Source organism: Pygocentrus nattereri, chromosome 1 (genome assembly GCF_015220715.1).
Source record: "Pygocentrus nattereri isolate fPygNat1 chromosome 1, fPygNat1.pri, whole genome shotgun sequence".
Taxonomy (NCBI): Eukaryota; Metazoa; Chordata; class Actinopteri; order Characiformes; family Serrasalmidae; genus Pygocentrus; species Pygocentrus nattereri.
In genome coordinates, this window is record NC_051211.1 from 5,408,355 (window position 1) to 5,434,323 (window position 25,969).

General features: G+C 40.3%; 1 protein-coding gene across 2 annotated transcripts in view; it reads right to left on the reverse strand.

The window, feature by feature from the left end:
- Positions 1-25,743, reverse strand: part of atp9b (ATPase phospholipid transporting 9B) — an 87,471-nt gene extending 61,728 nt beyond the window's left edge. For both annotated transcript variants that reach the window (XM_037539321.1, XM_037539328.1), the window contains exons 1-8: positions 25,664-25,743; positions 17,982-18,155; positions 12,990-13,140; positions 11,029-11,142; positions 10,762-10,870; positions 7,978-8,036; positions 7,387-7,438; positions 4,372-4,466 (exon numbers count right to left, since the gene is read on the reverse strand). In XM_037539321.1, the coding sequence (XP_037395218.1) occupies positions 4,372-4,466; positions 7,387-7,438; positions 7,978-8,036; positions 10,762-10,870; positions 11,029-11,142; positions 12,990-13,140; positions 17,982-18,155; positions 25,664-25,743 (834 nt within the window). The remainder of the gene's footprint in view (positions 1-4,371; positions 4,467-7,386; positions 7,439-7,977; positions 8,037-10,761; positions 10,871-11,028; positions 11,143-12,989; positions 13,141-17,981; positions 18,156-25,663) is intronic.
- Between the last annotated feature and the right edge of the window lie 226 nt (positions 25,744-25,969).

A 25,969-nucleotide genomic window follows, 5' to 3' on the forward strand; every position in this document is an offset into this window, starting at 1 on the left:
AGTATTATATATATTGTGTATAAAGTAACAAGTAAAAAAACTGTAAAAGTTTCAAGGTTAATTACTTGCTTATTAATTCTCTTCTTGTTACTCTTTTCTTTGCTGCTGTAGCACTGAGAACTTCCCCGCTGTGGGACTATCTTAGCTTAACTTTCTATGGGGGAGCTTTTCGAAGCATTCTTCTCTTTAGATGTCTGGTTCCTACCAAGACTACTGTGAACAATTCTGACTTGCTAAGTTTCTCTAAAACGAAGCATTTCACACCAAACTACTCTGAATAACTTTGTTTACATCTTAACTCCATACCATACCATATAGAACAGCATTAGGCTAGTAAACAGGGCTCAGTAAACTTACCAAACACCGTCCCCCAGGTTTTATATAGCCAGACAGTCTAATAAGCCTTATCTATGAATATAAGCAATGCAAAAGTAAAATGTTACTAAGGAAGTTAAGACCAAATAATTTCTAATTCTCCTTTACAAAAAGGCCCAAGCATCGATTAGTGTTTAACAGCAGGGAACAGACGTCCAGCTTTAGAATACTTAACCGTCAAGGCCACAGGGAACCCTATCTGGTCGTTCAGCGCAGCAATCATTCAATGAGTTGCTGAAATTTTAATTCTGTGATCACATTAAGTGGTTTCGGAAAGACAAATACAAATCTGAACTCGTGCTCTGGGCGGGTGTCATCTCCACCCGGATGGTACGGAGAAGACAGTCGCTTTGACAGATTCCGGTTGTCTCTTTGGGTAAAGTTACCGGCCCGTGTGTAACAAACGCTCTGGCCTGCGAATCAGATCCACGCTGATATCAAACATGAGCCTGACAAGGTGAGCGTCCGATGGAGGAAGAGAGCGTGGGCCGCTGCGATAGAGTTACCACGCAAAGCGACAGCGACGGCGACCCGAGGCGCCTTTTCAGCTGTTCTGATTCACCCGCGGTGCTAACATCTAGATGAGCGATGGTTAAGTGCTTTCAAGCTCTATTTTCAGGAGAGCTCTGGAAAGGGCAAGACTGAAAAGACGTGTGTGCAGCAGCTTGTTTAGGTTTCTCCACCCGCTAGTGTATGACAGCGGTCATGAAGTGCACATGCGTGGGCATTTTGGTGCCACACTGCGCTTTGCCAATCGTAACAAATATACACTTAATATTTAAAATGAATCAAAAAACCCAAACTAAATTTGTCTTGACATGGAAGCACATCCTTATTACACACCACGCCTCTGAGCACCCTGAGACTGGCGTTAGCCGTAGATACACTGTAAAAAAAAAAAAAAAAAGACAACTTGGATGTTTATCCGTTAAAATGTCTTGCTCTACTATCAGATTTTGCTTGTTTTGAGAAATTTAATTTTGTTTTAAATGACCAAAATTAAAGCATAGATCCACAGATTACTCTGAATGAAATCTTATAATATTCCTAACCTCAAAATCCAAAATATTCAACACCGTTTGTATTTTATTGGGTTTATCTATAGCACTCAGAGGGCGACAGTGACCCGAGTCTGGATCCAGACGCTGTCCTATGCAGACCTGGATTTATAACCGATAAACTGGAGAATTATTTAAATTTGACAGGGTGGTCCTGATTACATCGGCGTAGCTTTTCTAGCCTTTACAGTAGCTTTAGCAGCCCATGATACTCACAGACCAATCAGATGTGCTGGTAATATCATGTGATGCTACTCAGCCAATCAGACCTGTGCATTATGATGAGCACTGAGACTCGACTGAGTGATGCCCACACGGGAGCGACGAGGCAGTTGGAAGAGAGCGAGCCAGATTAAAAACTGAAAACTGATAATAAATGTTGTTGAAATATGACTGAAATGTACTTTATTTGATTTGACATTCAGTTGTTGACTGTATAAGATGCTGATATTCCTACTATGATGCAAGGTAGACATTATGACGGTCTGGACCTTTCCTTGTGGAAACTTTCTCTAACTGGACCTTACTGAACTTTAATTAAAGACCCCTGCTCTATAGTTATGAGAAGGCACCGGAACATCCGTGCCACCACTGCCAGACTCTGCAACAGCTTTGCTCCTCAAGCAATCAGGTTTAAACTCACAAGGACTGAGCTAACCCTCACCCCCCACCCCCCACCCCCATACTCCACACTCACAACTCCTCTGATGCTCTACTTGCACTGTTAGGATCATTGCTGCTAACACTGTTTTCACTGTTCTACTCAGGTTTTTCTACCTCAGTAACTGCTGTGTTTATGTCTGTCATCTGACTGCGTGACTCACAGATCACAGCATGTTAAACATCTCTGCACCTTATTCCACGACCTCATGTCCAGAGTGAGTGCTGTATCGCTGCTGCACTGTCCTGCCTGTTTACTGTGTCTAGTGTCTGTTTAATTTGTCGTATTTATTATTTCTAGCTTAATTTTTTGTTTGATGTCTGCACGTTCACTCTTTGTACTTTGTGTTCCTTGTTGTGCCGTGATGTTCCTGGAGGAACGTAATTTCACTCCACTGTGTACTTGTAGATAGATGGAACGACAATCAAAGCCTCTTGACTTGACTTGATATTACATAGTGCTGCTTGAAAGTTTGCGTACCCTCTAATTTTGTGCATTTCGACAAAAATGCAACCTAATATATGACCAGAACGTCTTTTATATCGTATCAGTACATGAGTCTTTGCAGTGCATAAACAGTAATAAGTTAGCTTAGTTACTTTTAGTACTCTTAATTATCAGGCTGACCACGACAGTTAGTTTTACCTTCGTCTCTGTATAAAGATGTTGGCTTCTAAGCACCAGCATTATAATGATGAACATGCCAATAAGTATCAGTACATAACTTCAAAATGAAATCTTATTAGTAAAGCTAATACATCAGCTATTAAATTTGCTATCAATTAAGTATGATGTGTTACACAGACGTGTTAAAGTACTGTTCGCTTCCCAGTCCATGCAGCCAACATTATGGAAACTAAGATGCAAAATCAGCTCATTTGAATTGGCCGTCTTTGTGATGCCACGAAAAACAACACATTTTCCTATAGAATATAGCCTATGACAGTTTATCTCCACTTCAAGGGAACGTTACGGCTCTGAGTGCTTTTTGAATGAGGCACGAATCAAAGCAGATCTCATTTACACACTGAAGCTGTATAATAATAAAATTATAACTACAATATTATTTACATTGACTTTACAGTACAATGCAAAAATGTTCCTAACTTTTAACGTAAGCTAATGTAATCGAAGTAACTGTAGAGCATCTATATTGGTCCGTTTATCCTGAAAAATATTCACATCATATAAAGGACAGTTGCTGTGTTCAGATAATGTAGAGGAAGGGAAAAAAGGCTACATTTACACAGCAGGTAAAAGTGGTCCAGGTCCGATCTATCCTCATGTGTGTGTCTGTGTGTCAGTGTAAACAGCAAAAAACGCATTGAATCTGACATTTTCACTTCTGATTTAAGACGCTTTCATGTGTGGTACTGAAATCTGATCCGTATCCAATCTGCGGCAATGCGACTCGGCCTGAACAGCCAGACAGGAATTCACGCAACTTTTACGTCAATCCAACTCAACATTCGTCATAATTTCACGTTGCTGAGACCTCAAACATCTAGGCTGATGCTTCTGTATCAAAAACTAGAAAAGGCTTATCCAAATCACTCTGGGTTGAAAGAAATCACAAACACGGCCACAGGAGAACGAGGCTGCAGCGCTAAGGAAAGTTTAGGGTCTGAAAGCAAAGTTTAAATAATTAAAGACGCAAACCGAAGAAGCGGCTGTGGCCGAATAACGTTTTTTTACGGTGAGCTTGAACAGATTCTGGCTGATGAGCCCAGCAGTCACTCATTGAAGCTTCATGATGGCTCCTGCGATGGTGGTGAAGATGAAGCTGAAAGCTCTGGGAACGACTGGCGTTCGTTGGCAGTCATGATTGTTTACCTCTGGATGATCCGCGTGAATCAACGTGAAGCATTGTTCTTTTGGTAGTGTAAAAATGAAATGTGGCTATTTCTGGTAGATAAACCCACATAACGTAATAAATGTGTGGTTGGTTAGTGTAGTGGTTAACACCTTGGCCTTCTACGCTGTAGACTGGAGTTCAATCCCCTACCAGGGGAAGCACTCTACACTATACCAATAAGAGTCCTTGGGCAAGACTCCTAACACCACCTTGGCCTCCCTGTGTAAAATGACCAAATTGTAAGTCGCTCTGGATAAGAGCTTCTACTAAATGCCCTAAATGTAAATGGTCATCAGAGAACAAAAATAAGCCATGTAAAAAATGCAAAATATGATAATATAATATTACAATAACAAACAACCACTTGGGCTGGGCTGAAGAAAAAGTTGTGTGGACCACTGTTGCAGGTCACAGATACATACCCCCAATGCAGGCAGCCTCTGAGTGCAGGCTACAGCCATCTTGAGCTTCCAATCTGTTTCTCCATCAAGCTGGTCTGTTCTGATAAAGCACGCTCCTGAAAAACACACAACACATTCAGACATTCATCAGTTCAATTAATTCCCTCGTTTTCTCTACAGTTCTACAAAACGACACAGATCCATATTGACTCTAAAGTGGAAGAAACGTCAAGCCTTGTGAAGTCCTCAAATTCTGACCTACAGAGAGAGACTTATGTGAAAAGGCTTATGGCCTAAGACTGTGTGGACTACAATCAAAATCCTGACAAGGTTACAGTGCAGAGAATGGACAGAGAAGGGCAAAGGACACAGGTTATAGATCCCTTAAGGACTAGCCTGTAGCCGCAGTAAAGAAGCAAGTGATCAATAATCACTCTCCACACGCCTTTCAGTTTCTAAGGTACAATGTCACATATTGGCAAAGCAAGAAGCCATTATAATATGCTGCATAACAGAAATAAGAAACAGTGACAGCTATTTCCTGACGGCTTTTTAAAATGCATATTGATAATAAGAAACGGATAACAGCCCAAAGCAGGTCACCGTATCTAGTGTAAGTCATGTCAAGTCATGAATCAGTAGCAAACTCGGGTTACTTGAAGTATCTGACTTCACTAAAGCTGCTCACATCAGGACACTCTCCCTATGAAAGATTGATGGAACAGCTATAACCCCAATATAACATATAGCTCCCATTACTCTACACTGACATTTAGGAGCTCACATTGTCATCATTTAGCAAAGGTGTTCGCATTGCAGTCGCCTTTAATTTAGCAACTGAATGTAAATCGCTGTCGGAAGAAAACCTTGTATGTCCAAAATGATAACTTCACAGGAAAAAGAAAAAAAAAGACTTTTAATGTAAGTCAATGGAACCAGACATCTTTTCAAGTCGTTCTTTGACATTTTTCACCCATTCTTAATGAAATTTAAATGCAATGTAAAGAGCAATAGGCATCTTCAAATTACATCAAAAACTGAAAAACAACAAATGTGGACATATGGAGTTTTCTTCAGAGAGCAGCGATATGCACGGCTATAATACAAAGACTATCAGTGACGCTCTAGCCAACGCTGACAGAATGATTTTAATACTAAAAGGTACTGGGGGTCAGAAAACGTCCCCAATACGGAGTAATTATTACAAATAAATCATCTCTAAATCCAGTTCTTTTTCACTGCACTTTTTAAAACTATGTTCCAACCTCTCTGTATCCCCTAGGATTCAACAGGCTGTTTTTATTTAAGCTGGTTTGTGCTTATAAGAATAGTAATATATAAATATGCTCTGTTCTGATTGGGTGTACTGTGCCTCAGTTCAGGCTGGGCGAATGCGTGAATGGGCGGGGCTAGCCTGCTGTAGGATGAATAAGTGGAAATTTTTTTTATGACATCATGAAAACAGTAATGTATGTAATGAGTAAATGGTAAGTTTTGCAGCTTGTTTACATTAGTTTACTTGTTTTGTTTTGAAAATGTTGTGCATATCACTGATATCAGCAGAAAATCGAACCCCGTATCTCAATTTTTGACGTTTTTCAGGTTTTGAAATAATGTGAAGGTATAATGTGGAGGTTTTATTCCGACAACAGCCATATACACACACACACACACACACACACACGCTACTTTATTAGGTACACCTTGCTAGTAAAAGGTTGGACCCCCTTTTGCCTTCAGAACTGCCTTAATTCTTCGTCGCACACTTTCAACAAGGTGCTGGAAACGTTCCTCAGAGATTTTGGTGGCAGTCATGATCCGGAGGTTAGGTAACCAGCCCTGTGACTGGAAGGTCGCCAGTTCGATCCCCTTGGCTGACAGTCCATGACTGAAGTGCCCTTGAGCAAGACACCTAAGCCCCAATTGCTCCCCGGGCGCCGTGGATAGGACTGCCCACTGCTCCGGGCAAGTGTGCTCACTGCCCCCGCTAGTGTGTGTGTTCACTAGTGTGCATGTATGTGGGTGTTTCACTGCACAGATGGGTTAAATGCAGAGGTCCAATTCCACAGTGTGCAAAACACAGAGACAAATGGTTGTTAAATTCTAATTTTGGTTGGTTATTTGAGTTCTTGTTGCTTTTCTATCATCTGGAACCAGTCTGCCCGTTCTCCTCTGACCTCTCACATCAACAAGGCATTTTCATCCACACAACTGACCGCTCACTGGATGTTTCCTCTTTTTCGGACCGTTCTCTGTGAACCCTAGAGATGGTTGTGCGTGAAAATCCCAGCAGATCAGCAGTTTCTGAAATACTCAGACCAGCCCGTCTGGCACCAACAACCACGCCACGTTCAAAGCCCCTTAAATCCCCTTTCTTCCCCGTTCTGATGCTCGGCCTGCACTTCAGCAAGTTGTCTTGACCACCTCTACATGCCTAAATACAGTGAGTTGCGGCCGTGTGATTGGATGATTAGCTATTTGTGTTAACAAGCAACTGAACAGGTGTACCTAATAAAGTGGCCGGTGAAAGAGAGAGAGTGTATGTGTGTGTGTATATATATATATATATATATATATATCTATATAACTATATACACACACACACACACACACACACGCGGCATATAGCATATTTTTGTATCCCCCCCACTCAAATTATGTTAATCTTACAAAATATAAACAATCACACAGTTTGGATTTTTGATTATTAAATCAAATATTTAGTTTAAAAGGGCAAAGAAAATTCCGTTTTCCATTACATGGATCCTTTAATTAGATTTAGAGCAGACAGAAGGCAGTGAGTTTTTAATAGCACTTTTTAAACGAGGTACTGCTGTTATTTTTCTGAAGTGACCTGGTTGGCACCCTCATTAATTTGGCATGTTTAACGATCATCACGAATCACATTTTGACCTCCTAATGCTATTTTGATACGATAATTGTTCTACAACAACCTCCAGATTAACCACATAATCGAATACATTACTGAACAAGTATGTAATGACTGAGATCCTGAAACACAAGACCTGAACATACCCGTCTTCTCTGAAGTTCTCAGAAAGATCATGTCAGCTGGAACTCTCTGATTCTGTACGACAAAATGACAAGACACATAGCACCTTAATGCAGGCACTCCAGATATAAACTCACACTGCAGTGCAACAGATCATATAAGAATCATTATTACAATATTAGAATTTCAAATATAAGCCAATGAGCATTATAACAAATTACCTCATTTAACATGTGCTGCAAACATTTCGACCTTATGCAGATGTTACTTAACATGCAATTAACATGTCGTTCATTTTAATATTATCAGTAATCTGCAGCATATATTAAGCTATGTTATGACATGTAAGCATGTATGAACTTTCCAGGCTACATGTGCGGCATCACAGTAAAGTAACTTTAGTCTTACTATAGCATAGGTGGCTTCTGAATAATTGAGCAAGGTCATATGCCCCACAAGCAATTAAAGAGAACCAGCCACCATCGGTGAGAAACATGATGCACAACAAAAAAGAATGACAGGATTTCATGCAACAGATCACATAGCTTGACATTTAGCCCTATGCTGATAGCATGAACAAAGGGCAAGGGAGAAACTGAGAAGGGTATGAAAACCTTTTCGACGATGATGAGGTCTCCAACTTGTATGTCCGAGCTCTTTACTTGGACTTTGCCTGGAAAGGAGAGATATCAAAACAGACAAATAAACTCAAGAAACTTTTAGCTGCTTTCACTGAAGTCTGGAATTTGGTATATAGTGCTATACAGGCTCTGCGATGGACTGGTGACCTGTCCAGCCTGTAACCTGCCTTTCACCCAGTGACTGCTGGGATAGGCACCAGCTCCCCCCATAACTCAGAAGGATAAGTGGCTTAGCGTGCGCGATATACAGTAACATTTAAGAAAATAGATATGCAATTCTGATGATCTTAAAAGTACAAATCTATTGGAATGTAGTGGTTGCTGTATGTTACACTGAAGGTTATACAGGCTATGACCTGAATATATCAGTTAACTAATAAACTGGCTGATATTAAGCTTAAAAAAATAATAATAACCAAAAAAAAAAAAAAAAAAAAAAATATATATATATATATATATATATATATATATATATATATACATATACACACACACACACACACACATTATATATATATATATATATATATATATATATATATATATAAAAACAGTCTCTGATGTTAACTTGAATTTTTAAAATCTTTGTATTAAAGACTGACATCTGAAAAAACATTATTTAAAGGGGAATTCTACCAAATTTTTCAAACTCTCTCAATATTAAATAATTAAGATCATTAAATCATAAGTAATACATTTTTTAAAAAGTAATTAGACTGTAGACTGGCCTTACATGAAACTTAAGGAACCAGACGCCTGAAGCATTTAATATCTCTTAAAGCTCCCTCATAGAAAGTTATTATGAGATGGTTATAAACATGATGCCTCAGGTCTGAGACACTGTTTTAAGATAGTATTGCGAAGGTTTTGGCCTAAAACTGATTTTTAAAGCGCATTATACGGCAGGGCACTATAAGGAAAAACAATCACCAAAGACATTTTGCAATAATACACATAAAATCAACATCGCATCTAAAAACTCGACACATGTAGGTTCACTGCTGGTCTTGGATAATAAATGAAATGTCTATAATTGTGTTGCAGTCATGGTGACCCCTGGTTCCTATCACCACCACTGTAAAGACATGTGAATCTCTACACTGAACCATTTCACACCAAACCGCTCTGAATGACTGTTTACATCTCAATTACTGCATCACGCAGAAATTTTGTTGAATGCTGAACTCTGATAGAGACCTATGGAGGATTTAGAGCAGCCTAAAGGCTATAGCAAGCACTGTATTGCTCTATAACTGCTATAAACTGCTATATGTAAACCATCCAAAGACTAAATACCAAATTAAAACAGATTAAAAAATTTTAAATAATTCTTACATAACAATAACCAATACATGAATAAGAAATGTGCAAGTTCTATAAACGCAAAGCAATTTACATGTTTCAGAGAGCATCATGTTGACCAGTCAGACACCAATCCATGTCAACAGTTTGTGTCTATTCACGGTACATGACACCCTCTTCAATGACACATTTTTGTTCATTTTGAGGGTGCGCTGGAGTCCGATGACACGTCAAATGAAACCGGAGACAGTCTACATGGTTTGCTGTCTCTTTGCTCTGCGCCTGTCCAAGCAAACTCCTGTTCCACTGAGCTGTCTGTCTGTCTGTCTGAAGAGTCCTTCTCTATGAACAGGTCTCTCTATGATCATCCACTCATAAGCTACATCACAAACCAGAGCTGAGACAGGGCAAGTCACTCTTAATTATGGGAAATCAATACTTAGGGGTCTCAATGTACATCACCATATTGACACAGACAAAAGCCCACATTCAGAATCTGGATATCTGGACATATTACTGCCATGTACAGTGCTGTGCAAGTCAGAGACCACCCATCATTTACTCATTTTCCAGTCAAAACATCAATTAAGTACAAGTTATCCATTTTTCTGATTGAACGTCGGATAATCCACTTGCATAAGGAGGCGGAAAGTCTGAAGAAAATAAGTGAAAAACCAGGAGTTCCCAAAACTGGAGCTAAAAAATGATTAAAAGCTACATAAATTGGGCTCCTAACAACCACCTGGAAAACCCCAAAAATCCCCCCATCCGATAAAACAGCACTTAAGGCTTTCATCTGTGAAACAGAGGAGAAAATCAAGCTTCTGAAAACATCCACATCCATCTGTGAGGAGACGACTCAGCACTATGGGTCTGAAAGGAGGTGTAGCTGATCAAGAAGAACCTCACTGAGAAAAGGAGACGGACACACCAAACAAAGAAGCTGAATGATGGACTGACCACCCCAGAGTCCAGACCTCAACAGCACTGAATGTGTTTGGGTTACTTGGACTGTGAGAAGCAGATAAATTCAAAGACTGAACTTTGGAAAAATATCCCTGAAGATTTCTTCGAAAGTGAGTCTCGGGAAACGCCTGGAAGTTGTAGCAAAGGTAACGAGTGGACACATTAAATCCTGACCAAATGACTTTATATTTAGTCGTTCCACTCTGGTGCAACTTTCTGTTACATGTATTTATTTTCTGTTTTCTCTGAAAAACGAATGACGGCCTTAACAGCCGTCTTGCCTGGAAATGAAATCAACGATGTAGTGGTCTCTGACTTTTGCACAGTACTGTGCATCACAAAACTAACTTTTAGCTCATTTAAAATGACAACATGTTTGGCACAGCATCATAATCTAGAACCAAGAGAACAATCGTGGGCTCTCATTGGCCAGAACCAGGTCAGCTATCTTGAGTTTTTGTTAGACAGCGAGGCATCTTGAGACGTCACCTCGGACTGTGAGCTTGCTGTACAGCTGAGAGTTCATCTCTTTGTCCCTCCTGTAACGGCGAACCTCGTCCACTGCCTCTCTCACCATGGTGACAGCCAACACAAAGCCCTGAGTGAAAGGAAGAACAAGAATGAGAGAAAGAATTAGACTTGTGAAGTCCTGTGACATTGGTTTTAACAGCTCACGGTTACATAATCCTTATCCCACTCAAAATTATGGATTAGATCGTGAGGGATTACAATCTGTCTCAGGTTAACTCAACTCACCAGTGGGGCCCAGTAGGTATACAGATAGCCAATTTTCAGCGATGGCACAAACTGCGAACAAGCCACCACCAAAAAATACAGGTTGAGGAAAAACTTAAATTGCTGGTACAGAACCTAGAACACAAAAAAGAAGACAAGAGCAAATGGTTATATATTTCATTTGCAGTTTAAAAGATGGGAAATTGCGTCCTTTGGCAAAAGGCTGAGCATCCCTGGTCAAATAATAAGTTTTGTTGATTTTCTAAGAGACACAAACAAACAAGTATGGCATACAAAGTCAGACATCATCCTTCATTTATTTAATTTATTTAACAGAAAATGAACAGAAGCTACATAATAATCAATAACTACACATCATATTTTTCAGTAGTTATTGTGTCCACTCTTCACCTCTATTTCAGCTTCCACCCTTCTCAAGAGACTTACTTTCACTTTTCTGAAATCTGCAGGGATTTTTAGACTTAGAAGTTGGTCTTATTTTCTCCTTCTTACAACCCAAGAAATCTTAAACACATTCAATAACGCTGAAAAGTTTTGGAAACTCTTGCTTTGTCACTTCTTTTCCTTTTCAGTTCCTTATGCAAATTGGTTTATCTTGTAGTTTATGTCCTCAGAAGTATACACTAAAATTTTGGTAACACTTTATTTGGATGGTCCATTGTAGATGCTTTGTAAATGCTCAGTCTGTCATTAAGTAACATTCACCTAAATATCCATTAAATGCAATTCAAGTTCAGTATAAAAGAGTTTATTAAACCTAACCCTAACCCTAACCCTAACCTCAAGGCAAAACCCACACCTACTCCTAAACCTAACCGCAAACATGATGTTGTTGATAATCAACTGAACATCACCAGAAAGTTTGTTAATGATGAAGTATCTGTAGAGCATCTATAGTGGACCATGCAACTAGTGTGTGAGCAAAATTTCTATTTACATTTTACAAATTCCATTTATTTGCTGAATTTAATATATTGGACAAAAATAAAACATAAAATGTGAGCCCAAACTTCTGCAAATTCATCTAATATGTTCAATTTCAGAAAAAAATGCATTTAAATTTGCAGACATATGTAAAATAAACTTATTTTTACTTACAACCCCAATTCCAATGAAGTTGGGACGTTGTGTATAACATAAATAAAAACAGAATACGATGATTTGCAAATCCTCTTCAACCCATGTTCAATTGAATACACTACAAAGACGAGATATTTAATGTTCAAACGGATAAACTTTACGGTTTTTTGCAAATGTTCACTCATTTTGAATTTGATGCCTGCAACACGTTCCAAAGAAGGTGGGACAGGGGCAACAAAAGACTGGGAAAGTTGAGGAATGCTCAAAAAACAGCTGGAACATTTAAAACATTTAACAAGGGGAGCCCAAACCTTTGTGAAAGACTGTATACTTATAACTGCTATGCAATTACATGTCATGCTATGCTAATTTAGGAGCACCATTAAAGCTTTCTTTGCTTTCCAATCACTTGCTGTTCAGATGTCTTGTGTTCTCCCTGTTCGTGGACCGATCAGATATAGTTGGCTACCTAGCCGTACTTCAGACGAATCGCTGGTTACCTCATACAAAATTCATAGGACAAGCTGAAAATAAAGTTGCCAGGCGCACATACTGTATGCAAGGCTCACGGCCCTGAATAAGACATCAGCCAGCAGTCATAACACAGCGGATCGGTTACACATCGAATGGAAAAAGATACGTTAGAATGCTGCTACCTCTTCAGTTCACAGATAGTTGCACATTAACCTGATTACAGAGGGAAATCTGTTCTGAGGACAATGGGTAGAGATTTCACTTTAAACAGTCTTAACAGTGAGGTCAGAGACAAGCAAGAGCCAGGCATGAGTTACTGCTGGCGTAACTGCAGTTAAACAGAAAACGACTCCGCTGAGTTTTACCGATAAATACGCCAACGTGCCGCTTCTTCTATGTGAACTTACGCCTGGTACGAAGGTGAGGATGTTGTATTTCTGGTTTTTGATGGCGTTTTTGGGGTACTTCTCCTCACATTTCTCTGGGTGGCCTAGCCATACTGTCCGAGCTTTCAGCTCCTTCTTCCTCCGGCATGTGTGGGTCAGGCATTCACAGCAACTGTATCACGAAGAGGAAAAGAAACAAAAGCACCTCATTAGAAAAGCACAAAAACATACTGCTTGCTCTGGACCTCAAAACATCAGGTGAAAGGACGTGCCCACTAATTATTGAGTGAACTAAGGCCCAATCGCGTTTCACCCCTCGCCCCTACCACTTAAACTTATCCCTCCGTTTTGCACGTTCACGTCTAGGGATCGGGTGTCTCGATTTTTGTTAAGATAGTGGAGTAAGGTGACATGTTAGGGCTACATGTCCCTCAAAACTGAGGTCTTTCAGAGGCACACTCCAAACAGTGTTATTGAGAAAAAGGGGGGGGAGAAAAATTGGCAAGGTGGCTGCAGGAGCGACCAAAGAACCCCCCAAATAGGAGAATTTTCTTTTGTTAAAAAATTGCAATAACCACTGTATGATCTTGGTTTGATGGCATTTCAATATATTATGGTCCTTTTCTTCATAACAAGCTTAAAAATCACCAGTAGTATGCTGAGGTCGTGGCAGCTAGCTGAATTTCCCATTCCACCTTAAATGGTGCAGAAGCTCTGAGTCCTGAGGTGGCAGAATGTAACTGTTGCTCCGTTGAAGATTTAACTGGAAAATATGAACAGGGAGCTGGGGAATATCTGACTTTGGCTTCATATAACAGAAGAATTCAGATCAGAATCATCACCACCACCACCACCACCCTCTGAAGGCATATGATGAACTTTCCCCTCCTCTGCTGTCACTGCAGACTGGCAGGGTCGCCTACAGAGCAGCGCTAATAGCTGTTAATGAAGTAACGGTATTTTTTTATTTGAGGGTCTCATTTCATAGAGGAAGATTTTAGCCACTAAAAAAGTTCCAAAGGGGCAAGGAGACACTCAAAAACAAGGGGTAAAAATGAGAAATGGGATTGGGCCTCAATGTTATTTTGACAATTAAAGAGCTCCCTAACAGACAACTATTACATCAGAGTTTATGAATAAGCTTACAAAAAAAAAATGCTGTGCTGGGATTGTTCTGAAAAGGGTTTGATCTAAAATGTAATTTTTTAAAATGAATTTAAGATGAGACAAAACAAAGCATTTAACCCATCCGTGAAGTGAAACACCACATACACACTAGTGAACACACACACTAGGGGGCAGTGAGCACACTTGCCTGGAGCGGTCGGCTGCCCTATCCACGCCCGGGGAGCAGTTGGGGGTTAGGCGTCTTGCTCAAGGACACCTCAGTCATGGACTGTCGGCACTGGGGATCAAACCAGCAACCTTCCGGTTACAGGGCCAGTTCCCTAAACTCCAGCCCACGACTGTTAACATGAAGGCTATATTTGTATGGTTTCATAACCACATAAGATCTTGACCATTTAAAATACGAAGAAACCTGAGACTTTTATAAATTGTCACTGTCTATGTGTCTCACGGTTCCTATCAACAACACTGGAATGAGAAGAAAGACTCTTCACAGTCAGCCAATCAACTTGAAATGGTGAATCATGAGTAAGTTCAGACAAATCAATGGGAATTCCCTCTAAAAGCAGGAGGGGGGGACGGGTCAACACTGAAGCATGAAATACAGAGAATGAGAGAAGTCAAGGGAAAGGTCCCAACTTACCACCTTACCAGTTCCTTTAACGCTAACGACATTGAACCAACCTAATCAAGAAGCCCCTGTTATGGTCCCCACCAGCTGTTAACCAATGCCAAGCACAACGGCGCACGCTGAGCTTCCACTTCTCACTTTGAAGGTCAAACAGCGAGCTACGCGCTCCATTTGTTGACTTTTATGTCTGTTTTACATTCTACCTGAAGTGTTCTACGCGCTCTCGTGCTGCCGGAGAGGAGAGCTGGGCCTCTGGATAGTGTACACAGTCATGCTGATTGGTTTGGCTGGCATTAAAATAAATTACATACACTTTGAAAAAATACAATAATATTTGTGTTGGCCTATCTGCCCTCTGTCTGTAAGTGCCAGCTCCCTGATTCATACGAGAGATTATTTGCTCAAATGAACGTTGTTTAAATAAGTGGCCCGTTTGAATAAGCAGAATCATTCTGCATGAATTATTTGTTCCTTTCATAATCCTTTGCCTAAGCACACAGAAAATTACTGGAAAGCATCAAACTGGTCAGCTGTGCGAAATCCGATTTGTTCATTAAGGAAAAAATCAATACGCAGCTTACAACCGAGATGCATCGCTGATAAACAAATGAGAATGTACAGGTCAATCACGAGCGATAATCCGCATCTCTTTCAGCTCCGTAACGTTCAGTAATACTCAAAAATGAGCCAGAATCAATATTTCAATAATGTAAACTGGACCAGAAAAGCAGACGCTGCGCTGAAATTCAGTCACGGCACACGACCCGAGTCTCTTCTGCCCGATGATGCGCGACTAGGAACTCAACCAAAAACATGACCTTAGCTTCTGTGTATGCATTTCATGCACAGTTACTAGAGCGTTAGGGAGGCCTGGCGCAGGCTTTATCTCCCTCGTTCTCATATACACGCACACAGGTGAACATACAGGTCTGCGGCACATGCCGTGGCCGGGTGGGGTGGGGAATTTACTCTTTTGGGTAAAATACTAGAAAGAAAAACAAGCTTTCAGCCACGAAGCGGTAATAAAACACCAGCATTTAGCCAAGGACGTTACCATCAGCGCTTCAAGCACAAACCAAAAGGGAAGACATTCCCTTTTTTCCAATTAAAAACCTTTCCCATGCAGAAGGAAGGCTTGTCTTCGGCTCATTTCTCTCTTATTGACAATTTGTCTTTTCTAAAAAAAAAATAGTTTTTAATTTCTGTGGTCAATTCAACGGTCATTTAGAGGGGTTTGATGAGTCATAGATCATTGCAGAAAAACGTATAGATGTTTGAAGCAGTTATACAATGATGCAATACTTTAATTAACCTCCAAGCTAATGTTGACGCTCTTTTAAAACCTCCACAGGCCAATAAAACTGCAACAAAACTCTCACCAATATCTATTTTAGGTGACTAAAAAACGTATCGATAATATTAGCCAATATGGTCAAGTAGCTGTAGCAGAGACTCAGAGTTTTAGTGTAAAGTTCTACAGTTTTTTCTAGATTTCTGCATGATTTACATCACTGAGATGTAAACAAAGTAAATCAGAGTGGTTTCACGTGATGGGATAGAGATACTGACTTTTAACAGTGGTGGTGATGGGAACCAGGTGTCACCATGAACACCACAAATATGGCCCTTTTATTTACCACCAGTGAACCTAAATGAGTCTTGAGTTTTAGCACGTAACACTGATGACGGCAAAACTGGGGTACATCTGAAAAAGGACGTTTTCTTTAAGGACTATTTTGCCTTATGGCAACCTGCATGTCGTGATGAACGGACAGCCCAAACCGTGTCTCAAACCTATCGTTAAACAACGGTTCAGGCAGTGTATTCATAACCATGTACAAACTTTCCGCGAGGGAGCTTTTAGATGCAAGTCTTCAGAATCCTGGTTCCTCTCACCTCGATGGATGACCGTGTGAAGATCCTGACCATTTAAAATATGAAGAAACTTGAGACTTTTATAAATTGTCACTGGCCAAAAAAAAAAAAAAAAATTCAAAATAAATGCTCTAATGTTTCTTGGAATAAAACCTCTTTACATAAACTTACATTAAAAGATGAGACTATTTTGGCTTTTCCCTATAAAATCACTATTTTGGAGATTTGTTTTGTTATTTTTATTTTTTTGGACAGCAACCATACACTGCTTCAAAATTCCTACAACTCCTAAGCTGACTACATTTATGACTCAGTTACTACAGTGAGTACAATTAGATCTGGGACCACTCTGATTATTAATAATTATTGGCAACATCCATGAAATGATAAGTAGAATTAATGCTGATTTTTTCCCCCCATGTTGTATACAGGACCACCCCAGTCCAGGATTTACCTCATTTACCGTACACTCACTGCAGTGAGCTACCAGTCAATGAGGGCACACAGGGAAAAAACAGAAATTTGTGGTAAATTACACCTAAATGTTTAGTCACATGGGTTTTCACACAGAATTGGATTTTTTTTTTACAGATTTTAAGCACTTAAATCTTCACATCAAATTAAATGTGTTTTTTTTTTAGCACTGAGAACACAAGACGACACAAAGGAAGAACAAATGGATTACTGGTCATAAGGTCAGCACTTTTCTTTTAGCCAGTGTGACTCAAAAGTCTAAGACATGCAGCACGAGATGCTGAACCAACATGCAGAACCTGAAGCTCTGCAGCAGTGCTGTGTGTTTGTGTGGTTCAGCTCGAGGCTTTGCTTCATCTCTGAGCTATCAGCACTAAAATGAATGAACAAGTGACCGAATGTGTTACTGTAATGTTCTTTTAACCCATGTGTGGTGTTCAATGTTTTCAATGTTCACCAAAAGAAAAAAAATGATGCGATTTATTACTATTTGAACCTCAGACTCTTTGGCCTTTGCTCATTTTCTGAGAAGAACATATAAAATAACATATTTCAGTGCCTTCACTCTGTTCACCCCCCACACATTTACATTACACATGAGGGGAGTGAAAGTGTGGAGGTGCTGTGTCCTTCACTCTGTTCTCCTCCTACATGGCCTCCTGTTAGTGTATGTGTGTCTGTGTGTGTGAGGGTGGACAACATGGACAGGCTGCTGACTGGCTACAGCTGCTAAAGGAGAACCCTACGCTGGACACATGTGACATTTTAAACATTTGGTATTTTTACATAAATTGTTATGTCTGTATTGATTTAAAACCAGACCACTAAGTAACAAACACATCAACACGACACAAGCGTTGAGCAACTGCTAACACCCTGTACGTCAGTGATAAGCTGTGAACTACCTCCCACAAAGGACCTTCCAGCCTCCACAGAGGAACCAGCCCAGGCCTCTGCGCCGCTGGTTGATTCGGGCTCTGGGCAGCGTGTGGTAATCGCTCTCATCGTTCTCAAACGCCTCCTCCGACATCATCAAGGGCATCTCGTCAAGATTTGAGGCTTCGTCTTCAATCTGGTACCTGAGAAGAACAGAAGGTCACGTGAGTGAGGAGCGTGAGAACCAAATCAACGAGAGACAAAGAAAAAAGAAAATCTCAACACACCTAAACAAAAAAAGCAGTCTTGTTTGCTCCTTACAGGCTAGGGTAGTCTATTACTGCAACTAATATCTTATAATATATTATTTCCAACATCCAAATATTCAAGAAGAAGCTCAATATATGCATTTCATTGTTTTATACGACTGTGTTATGATCCAAAGATTAAATATAGGATTTATTATCATGATCATTATTATCAATATTATTACTAATGAGACTTTAATTACTTCAAAGTAATTGAAAAACATCACTGATATACAATTACGGTCATAGCCAGTATCATAAACTACTACTCCAAGGGATCCTGCCCAATCTGGCAACCTGATTTGAACATGCCAGTGATGAACAGCAGGTCTTAGAAACTCAAAACAGCTGTCAGGTTTGCTTAGCTGTCAGGTGAGCGAGTTCTAGAGCCCATGTGTCAAACACAAGGCCCGCGGGCCAAGTAAGGTCCTATTCGGCCTGTGGAATTAGTTTAATTTTCTGTTAACGTTAGTCACCATGAGCTGTACTACAGTTCCCAGCATCTATCTATGGGAAAACACCACAAAAAAAATTATTAAAAAAAGATGCCAGGCGTCCCGTTCAAGCGAAGGGGCAGTTCAAGCGAAGGGGCAGTTATACGCAGGTTTAACTGCAGCTAATATGGTCTATTGATTTATATTAAACAATTTGTTTTTTTATAATACAATATACAATTTGTTTTCTGTGGTGGACTGGCGACCTGTCCAGGGTGTGTCCTGCCTTCCGTCCGATGACCGCTGGGATAGGCTCCAGCACCCCCCCCCGCGACCCTGAGGGAGAAGCGGCTTAGAAAATGGATGGATGGATGGATGGATGTGTTTTGTTTAAAATTAAAATGATAAAAAAAATTAAAATATCATTATAAAAATGATAACAGGACATCAGAGCCAGAATTACTCTTTTAGTACTTTTACTTTATACTTAAGTACATTTGAAGGGAAATACTTTAGTACTTTTACTCAAGTGGAGGTCTAAAGGGAGGAACTTCTACTTTTACTGGAGGAATATTTTACCTTGGGTGTCTCGACTTTAACTCAAGCACCTGATTTGTGTACTTCATCCAGCACTGACTGCTGGCCAAACATTTCATTCCAGTTCATCTTGTGGATTGTGGACCACAGAACCTTTAGCTTTAAGGGTTCTATACAAGGCAGTCTTATGGGGATGTAAAAAAAGAAAAGAAGGAGGAAAAAAAAGAAAAGAAAAAAAAAGCTCAAGCGTTAATTTGAGAGCACTTTGCACACTCTCACACACATCTCCAGTGCCGTGTGGCAGAAAGCTATTGTGACACACTGAGACAGGCCGAGTCTCCTGAGGATATCAGATTACAGCCACACATCAGCCCACCGATTAGAGCATCGCCTCCACTTAAGCTCCATAGGCCTGTCCTCTCTCAGAGTAGATCAAAGCTATGAATTTAATTCAAGCAATTAGATGAGTGAGACAGAGCGATTTTCTTGGGTACTACAAGGCATTAATGTAAGATTTAAAGCATGGATTTGACAGGCCACGTGGATTTGACTACTAACAAAATAGGATAAATAAGTAGTTTACTCATCTATTAGTTGTCAACTAACGTCTGCTGTGGAAAACTGTAGTCTACGCCAAAGTTCAGCTCCTAAATGTAGTCTATAAAAAGTAAAAATGAAAAAATAAATACTAATATTAAATAATTCTAAACTATAAATTCAATTTTAGAATATTAAAAAATGAAGTATTCAGACCTTTGATATTTACAAGGATTATGTTATGATCTGCTGAATGCCAAAGAAATAACCGAGATAGTAACGAACTAAATATATACATATCATTTATAGTGTACTTTCTACTGGAAGGTGTTCCAAAGCCTATCCCCTAAAAATAATACTTGTGAAAATAATACTTTACAGAATACACTTATGTACATACATATTAATATCTTTAGATTTATCACGAGCTTAAGATTTAAAAAAAAAAAAAGGGTTCACAAACTGCTGTCCCACAGTTTCACGCCACTACCAAAACAGTGTTTCGGATTGTAGGCGGGGCCTTATTTTAGCCACACCCCTACGTTTTACAGCCGGAAGTGGGGCTGCATCCCTGTCCATCACTGCCACATGGTGAGCTCTTAGATCCCAGAGTTTTGAAGTAAACGTTCTGAAAATCAGTGTGGGATATATGAACTGTCACTACTTCTATGTTTAAATACAAATATGATGGTTTTATGTGTATATAGGTGTTCAAAGGTGTGTCTGCTAGACTAAAATTTAGCTAAAATTGTCAGCACCGCAACAATTACTACTGAAAAATTTGGTAAAGTTTTGGTAGCTTTATGATTTTTTTTTTGTAGTGACAAAATGGAATGTTTATTCATTAGTTTTAATAGAATAAACATTATTAAGGAGTTATAAGTAAAAATAAGTAAAACACACACACACACACACATATAGTGACAAACAGGCACCTACCACATGCTGTAACTTCACTGCAACAAATGAAACAATATGAAACTCGATTAACGTCCAACAGCTGAAGGAGATGATGTGTATCTGCTTTAACTGCTTTACTAGTTGTTATAAGCCTCCCTGTTTCATTAACGAACTGCAAACAATCACAATTTACAGCAGTCTCTGTCTAAAAGCAAGAAAATCCTGGCTGCTGTCAAAGCGCAACATCAGGTACAGCTAACGGTGGGCAATATGACATCTACCACAACATCACAATACTTGAAGATTATGATGATTATTTTTAAATTTCCTAATATTATTTATTTTTTCATAGCATTCGTTTGAAGATGATGTCATAATGGGCTGGTATCCAATCAGCTGCTTGCTGATATGAAGTTTGGGTATGTCGTTGTTGTTTAAAGGCTCTGGCGGCCCAAATCTGTCTTTTCATGACCGGGCAGTTGTTCAGGTAAGCAAGAGATCACGAGAGGGAGTGCGTTATCGCGCAATAACATCACGGCTATGACTTGGTCGAGGGCCGTAGATCATCCGTAGATCATCACAACCTCGATTCTTCTGCTGCTTTTATAGAACAGTTAAATAAATAAAGTAAGAAATGAATAAACTGGCGGCGTTTAATATGTTTTAATGTTCAGTTCCTTCCACCAAACTTCAGTTCCTTATAAAGCAGTAACGAGCTCCACCCACTCGCTGCACAGCTGGCTTGTTCTCCAGCTCCTTAGACTAAATTCCCAAACTGCCGTCACCACTGAGCAGCTTTTCAGTCGGCAGCTGTGACAGAAGATGAACCCAACACCATTCGCCAAACGTGTGGTCTGATCTTCAGAGTCTGACCAAATCAGACTGAGCCGTAAAACTGACCCAATATCAGGTTCAGCTCAGTTTGGTCAGTTTCTCCAGATCAGTATTAATGTTGTTTTGTTCCAGCCGGTCTGTAAAGCTTCTTACAGCCCATTTAGTTTGGCGAATGGTGTCGGGTTCATTTCTGGCTGATTCCAGGTTGTTTAGCTGTTCTTCACATCAGATGTGATCTTAACAGTGTCCGTTTTCTGTTTGTGGCGAAGTAAGAAGTAAAAACGTTCAAACGGCCTGAGCGTCTCCTACAGCTGTCAGAGTCGTTGCTTAGCAACAGCGTCTTAGCAGAGTGACAGTGTTTGTGAGAAACCTGTGACGTTATGGTGAAATAACAGACCAGTTAGAACGCCTCTCAACCAATCAGCTTGTGTGGCCGAAACTAACTGCTGTATAAGGCTCTAGAGGTCCTGGCCATTCCCATCATAAGGTCAAACAAGAGTATGGTGATGCAATTTAGCACAATAACTACACTGGCCACTGTGAGGTTGAGCAGTGCTTCGTCCTGGATAACCCCAGCTCAGTAAAGCTGCCAAGTTTACTATAACTTAACTCCGTGTCAAATGTTAGCCTGTGCTTCACTGAGCTGAGTTGTTCCACACTCAAACTGTGGCTACACTGTTTAATCCCACTGACCCTCAGCACCACCTTAACTCTACGGAGCGCTTCAATCTGATATGAACAACACTAAGGTCTCAACTCTGAACAAGTTGTTTACCCTGACAGCATACTAGCATCAAAAGTGGTGGTTTAGGCCAAACGGCGGAAAAAAATCCTTATGATTATCATGTTTTCATCGCGGATGCAGAAACGCCCTCAACTAAAAACTCTCACCCTACAAAAATGACTTAAAACATTTCACGGCAAAGTTATTACCTAACAGGGAACTTCTCTCCCAGTTCTTCTCCCAGTTAATCTGTGTCAAGGTTACATGACTGTCATCTGTATGAAGCAGACCCTCAGACGGGAATGCGTTTCTGTCTATTACTGAAATCTGCCAGGTATTTTCTCTCGTTCCCATTTATTTTCAAACTCTTGTTTGGCTCAGCTTTAGTCAGCGAAGATAAAAAGAAAGACCAACAAACCTGCTCTGCCCGTATGTTTCAGATGCAGTCGGTTTCAGTATATATACGAATTTACTGGACGGCTATCGTTTGTTGACTTTTGCTATAACTGTTATTAACAGGAACTTTTACCGTCACAACTTTTATTATTGAGGTATTTAATCGAAACATAATCAGACCTTGAATTTGAACAATTCAATGGCAAAAGTCTTCGCGATGGGCAATCAACTGCAATCGCTATAACAGAATACACTGCAGAAAATAACATAATTAATGATTTTACTAGTATTTTAATATTGTGTTTAATATTGAGCAATATATGTTTTTAATTTTGACATTATAATTTTGGACGCATGCTTTGTTTACATAGTCGTGCGTTTACGCTGCTGTATGATGGCCATCGCTCCAACACTGGTCAGACAAAATTTCCAGCCCTCCACCAAGTTCAGTTAACAGATCTTACAAAAGTCAACCACAAAGAAAAACTGATGCAAAAGTAAACGGATGTTACTAGGGCTGTCACAATCATACATATTCAACTAATAATTGTCGATTTAATGATTTTCATTATTATTATTACTATTATTCACTGTTATTATAACAGAACTCTCATAGAGTGCATGATAAAAACATTAATATGAGCTAGACAGCTAATAAATAAACAAGGATTACTACTGAGCATTTATTGCTTTCTTTTGCCTCAATCGACCAAATGCAATTCATTTATGTCTGTCGCAGCTTAAATGTTATTGCAAAATCTAACGGAAAGCAATTGCAGCGAGCCTAAACAACTGCAATCATCTCAAAGAATCACGACCGTCTCAAATAACTGCGATGCGGCGATTATATAATAACTGTGAGAGGCCTAACTGTGACCATTAATGACAGAGCAGATGGAGCACTAGAGATTAGGCTACAATCCTATAAGGAACAATCCCAGCCTTCCAGATACATAACGACTAGCTATATGCCTACAGCTTAAGCTCAGCATGATCATCATCAGACGGCTCTGCCTGCAGTCGCAAGAGAGCAGACGACAGATGGAAATGGTCCTGAACCTGAGCTCATCATCAACTGTTCCTCGGTTCCTCTTTAAAGGAGCACCTATGTTAGAAAGCCACCTGCCCCACAACTAAAGGAGGCCTGCGAGCAGAAAAGCGGAAGGGCGAATAAACTATGACTACCAGGCATACTACAAAAGTTAGTGAATTAACTAATATCATCTACCAATTTCTCCATCATCTGCTATAGCACTGCACTGAACAATCGAAACAAGGTTTAAACAAGACGTCCCGTTATTTTTGATTCGATGGAGCGCTTTAATGGAGAAAACTGAACAGCTGGTAAACCACTCTTTATAAATGAGTTTATAAAACGCCTCAGTAAGTTTCCCCATGAACGAAGAACGTCAGAATCGTTCACAGCGGTGGTGATGGGAACCAAACGTCTGAAGAGTTACATTCCTCAAAAAGTGTCCTTACAAATAATTTATTAAAGAAAATGGTTGTGAATGTGCTGCCTGACGCCTGAGACGTGGTCTTAGGACAGTGTTGCGATGAGGTTTTGGTCTAAAACGTCCTCTTATTCCATTTTAATCCACTCATTGCAGAGGGGTACATGCAGGGCAGTGTATGGCAAAATAGCCCCCAGAACCATATCGCTGCTGTCGGAAGAAAACCTTGTATCTCCACTTTTGTCATTTTTCAGTTTTTGACATGATTTCAAAGGACCTGTTGCCCTTTACATTGTGTGTAAATTTCATGATGAGTGGAGCAAAAGAAACGGCCCAAAATGACTTGGGAAGACGTCTGGTTCCATTGACTTGCATTGAAACTACAGTATGTTTTTTCTTTCTCCTGTAAAGTTCTAATTTTTCTTTTTTTTTTTAGGTTTTCCATGATTTTGCCATCATAAACACTGCACATAAAAATTTAAAGGCCCATGTAGGTTCCCTCATGGTTTTGGATAACAAAATAAATGGGCTAAATCTGTGCTGTAGACCTGGCAAACCCCTGGTTCCGACCACCACCACTCATCACAGTCTGTAGGTTCCTCTACAAGAAACCACTCTACATTAAAACGACTCTAAATGACCGGCAGAACCATGCAGGAATTTTGAAAAATTGGTGGAGTCCCCCTTATAGCACGATCAGCATCAGCCAGCTCTTCCTACAGCAGCAAGAGGACAGACAACACAGAGAAGTGAACCTGAACCTGAACCCAGCGCCAACTGTTTCTCTTTAAAGGTGCACCTAGGTTATCTCAGAAACGCGGCCGCAGGTTCCACAAATACAGGAGGCCTGCAAGCAGAAAAGCAGGACACATGAATCATGACTACCACTCAAAGCTGGGTCAATCACATGAATCATGACTACCACTCAAAGCTGGGTCAATCACATGAATCATGACTACCACTCAAAGCTGGGTCAATCATATGATCCACCAGCTTCTCCATCGTCTCCTCTCCCACCGCGCTGGACGCATTAAACGGAGTCTAAACGCGTCGTCCTGTTGTTTTTGCTCAGATTAAGGACTTTAAGGGGGGAAAACTGACCCGTACCTCTGGCGAGTTAACGACATCGCTGGTCCAGATGACTAACAACTCATGTGACACTCAATAAAACATCAACAAGACGAAGCTTCTCGCTCCAATTTCCCGTTCCACCTTAAATGGTGCCGCTCTTACGTTCAGGCACTTCGAGCGGTAGAACGTAACGGCTGCACATTTAAGGTGGACCGGGAAGTTCGAACTTCATCCTCTTCACAACTAACTCGTACAGGAGTTACAGCCTTAACGGCAGCTAAACTTAGTGCCGGGTGTATCTAACACACATCCTGCGCGCTGTTTAATGTGAAATTGGGCGATTTTTTTACAGGCAGCTGAAAGTAAGAAGACAGAGCGCAGAGAAAGCCAGCGAGCTAACGGCGTTAGCTCAGCCGCCGAGCTAGAAATGCGGCAAAGGGACATTTTAAAGCTACTACAGCCCGAATGGATCACCCAGAACAATGTTCAGCACTCCGAAAAACGTCGTGGTCTAACCTGACAGGCCTGCCAGCATTGTAATAAGCGGCTTTCTTGGAATTCTTCCGGACTGGATTCAGAGGGATGCCGTCAGCCATCTTGGCCGCAATGCAATGCAATGTGTACACGATGACGTCACGGGAAGGTGTTGTTTCTGTCAGTGGAGAAAAACACAACGTTCACTGATCAGCCATAACATTAAACCCACTGAAGTCCTCGTTTACACGCTCACTGTCCACTTTATCAGCTCCACTTACTGTGTAGCTGCACTTTGTAGTTCTACAGTTACAGACTGTAGTCCATCTGTTTCTCTGATACTCTGTT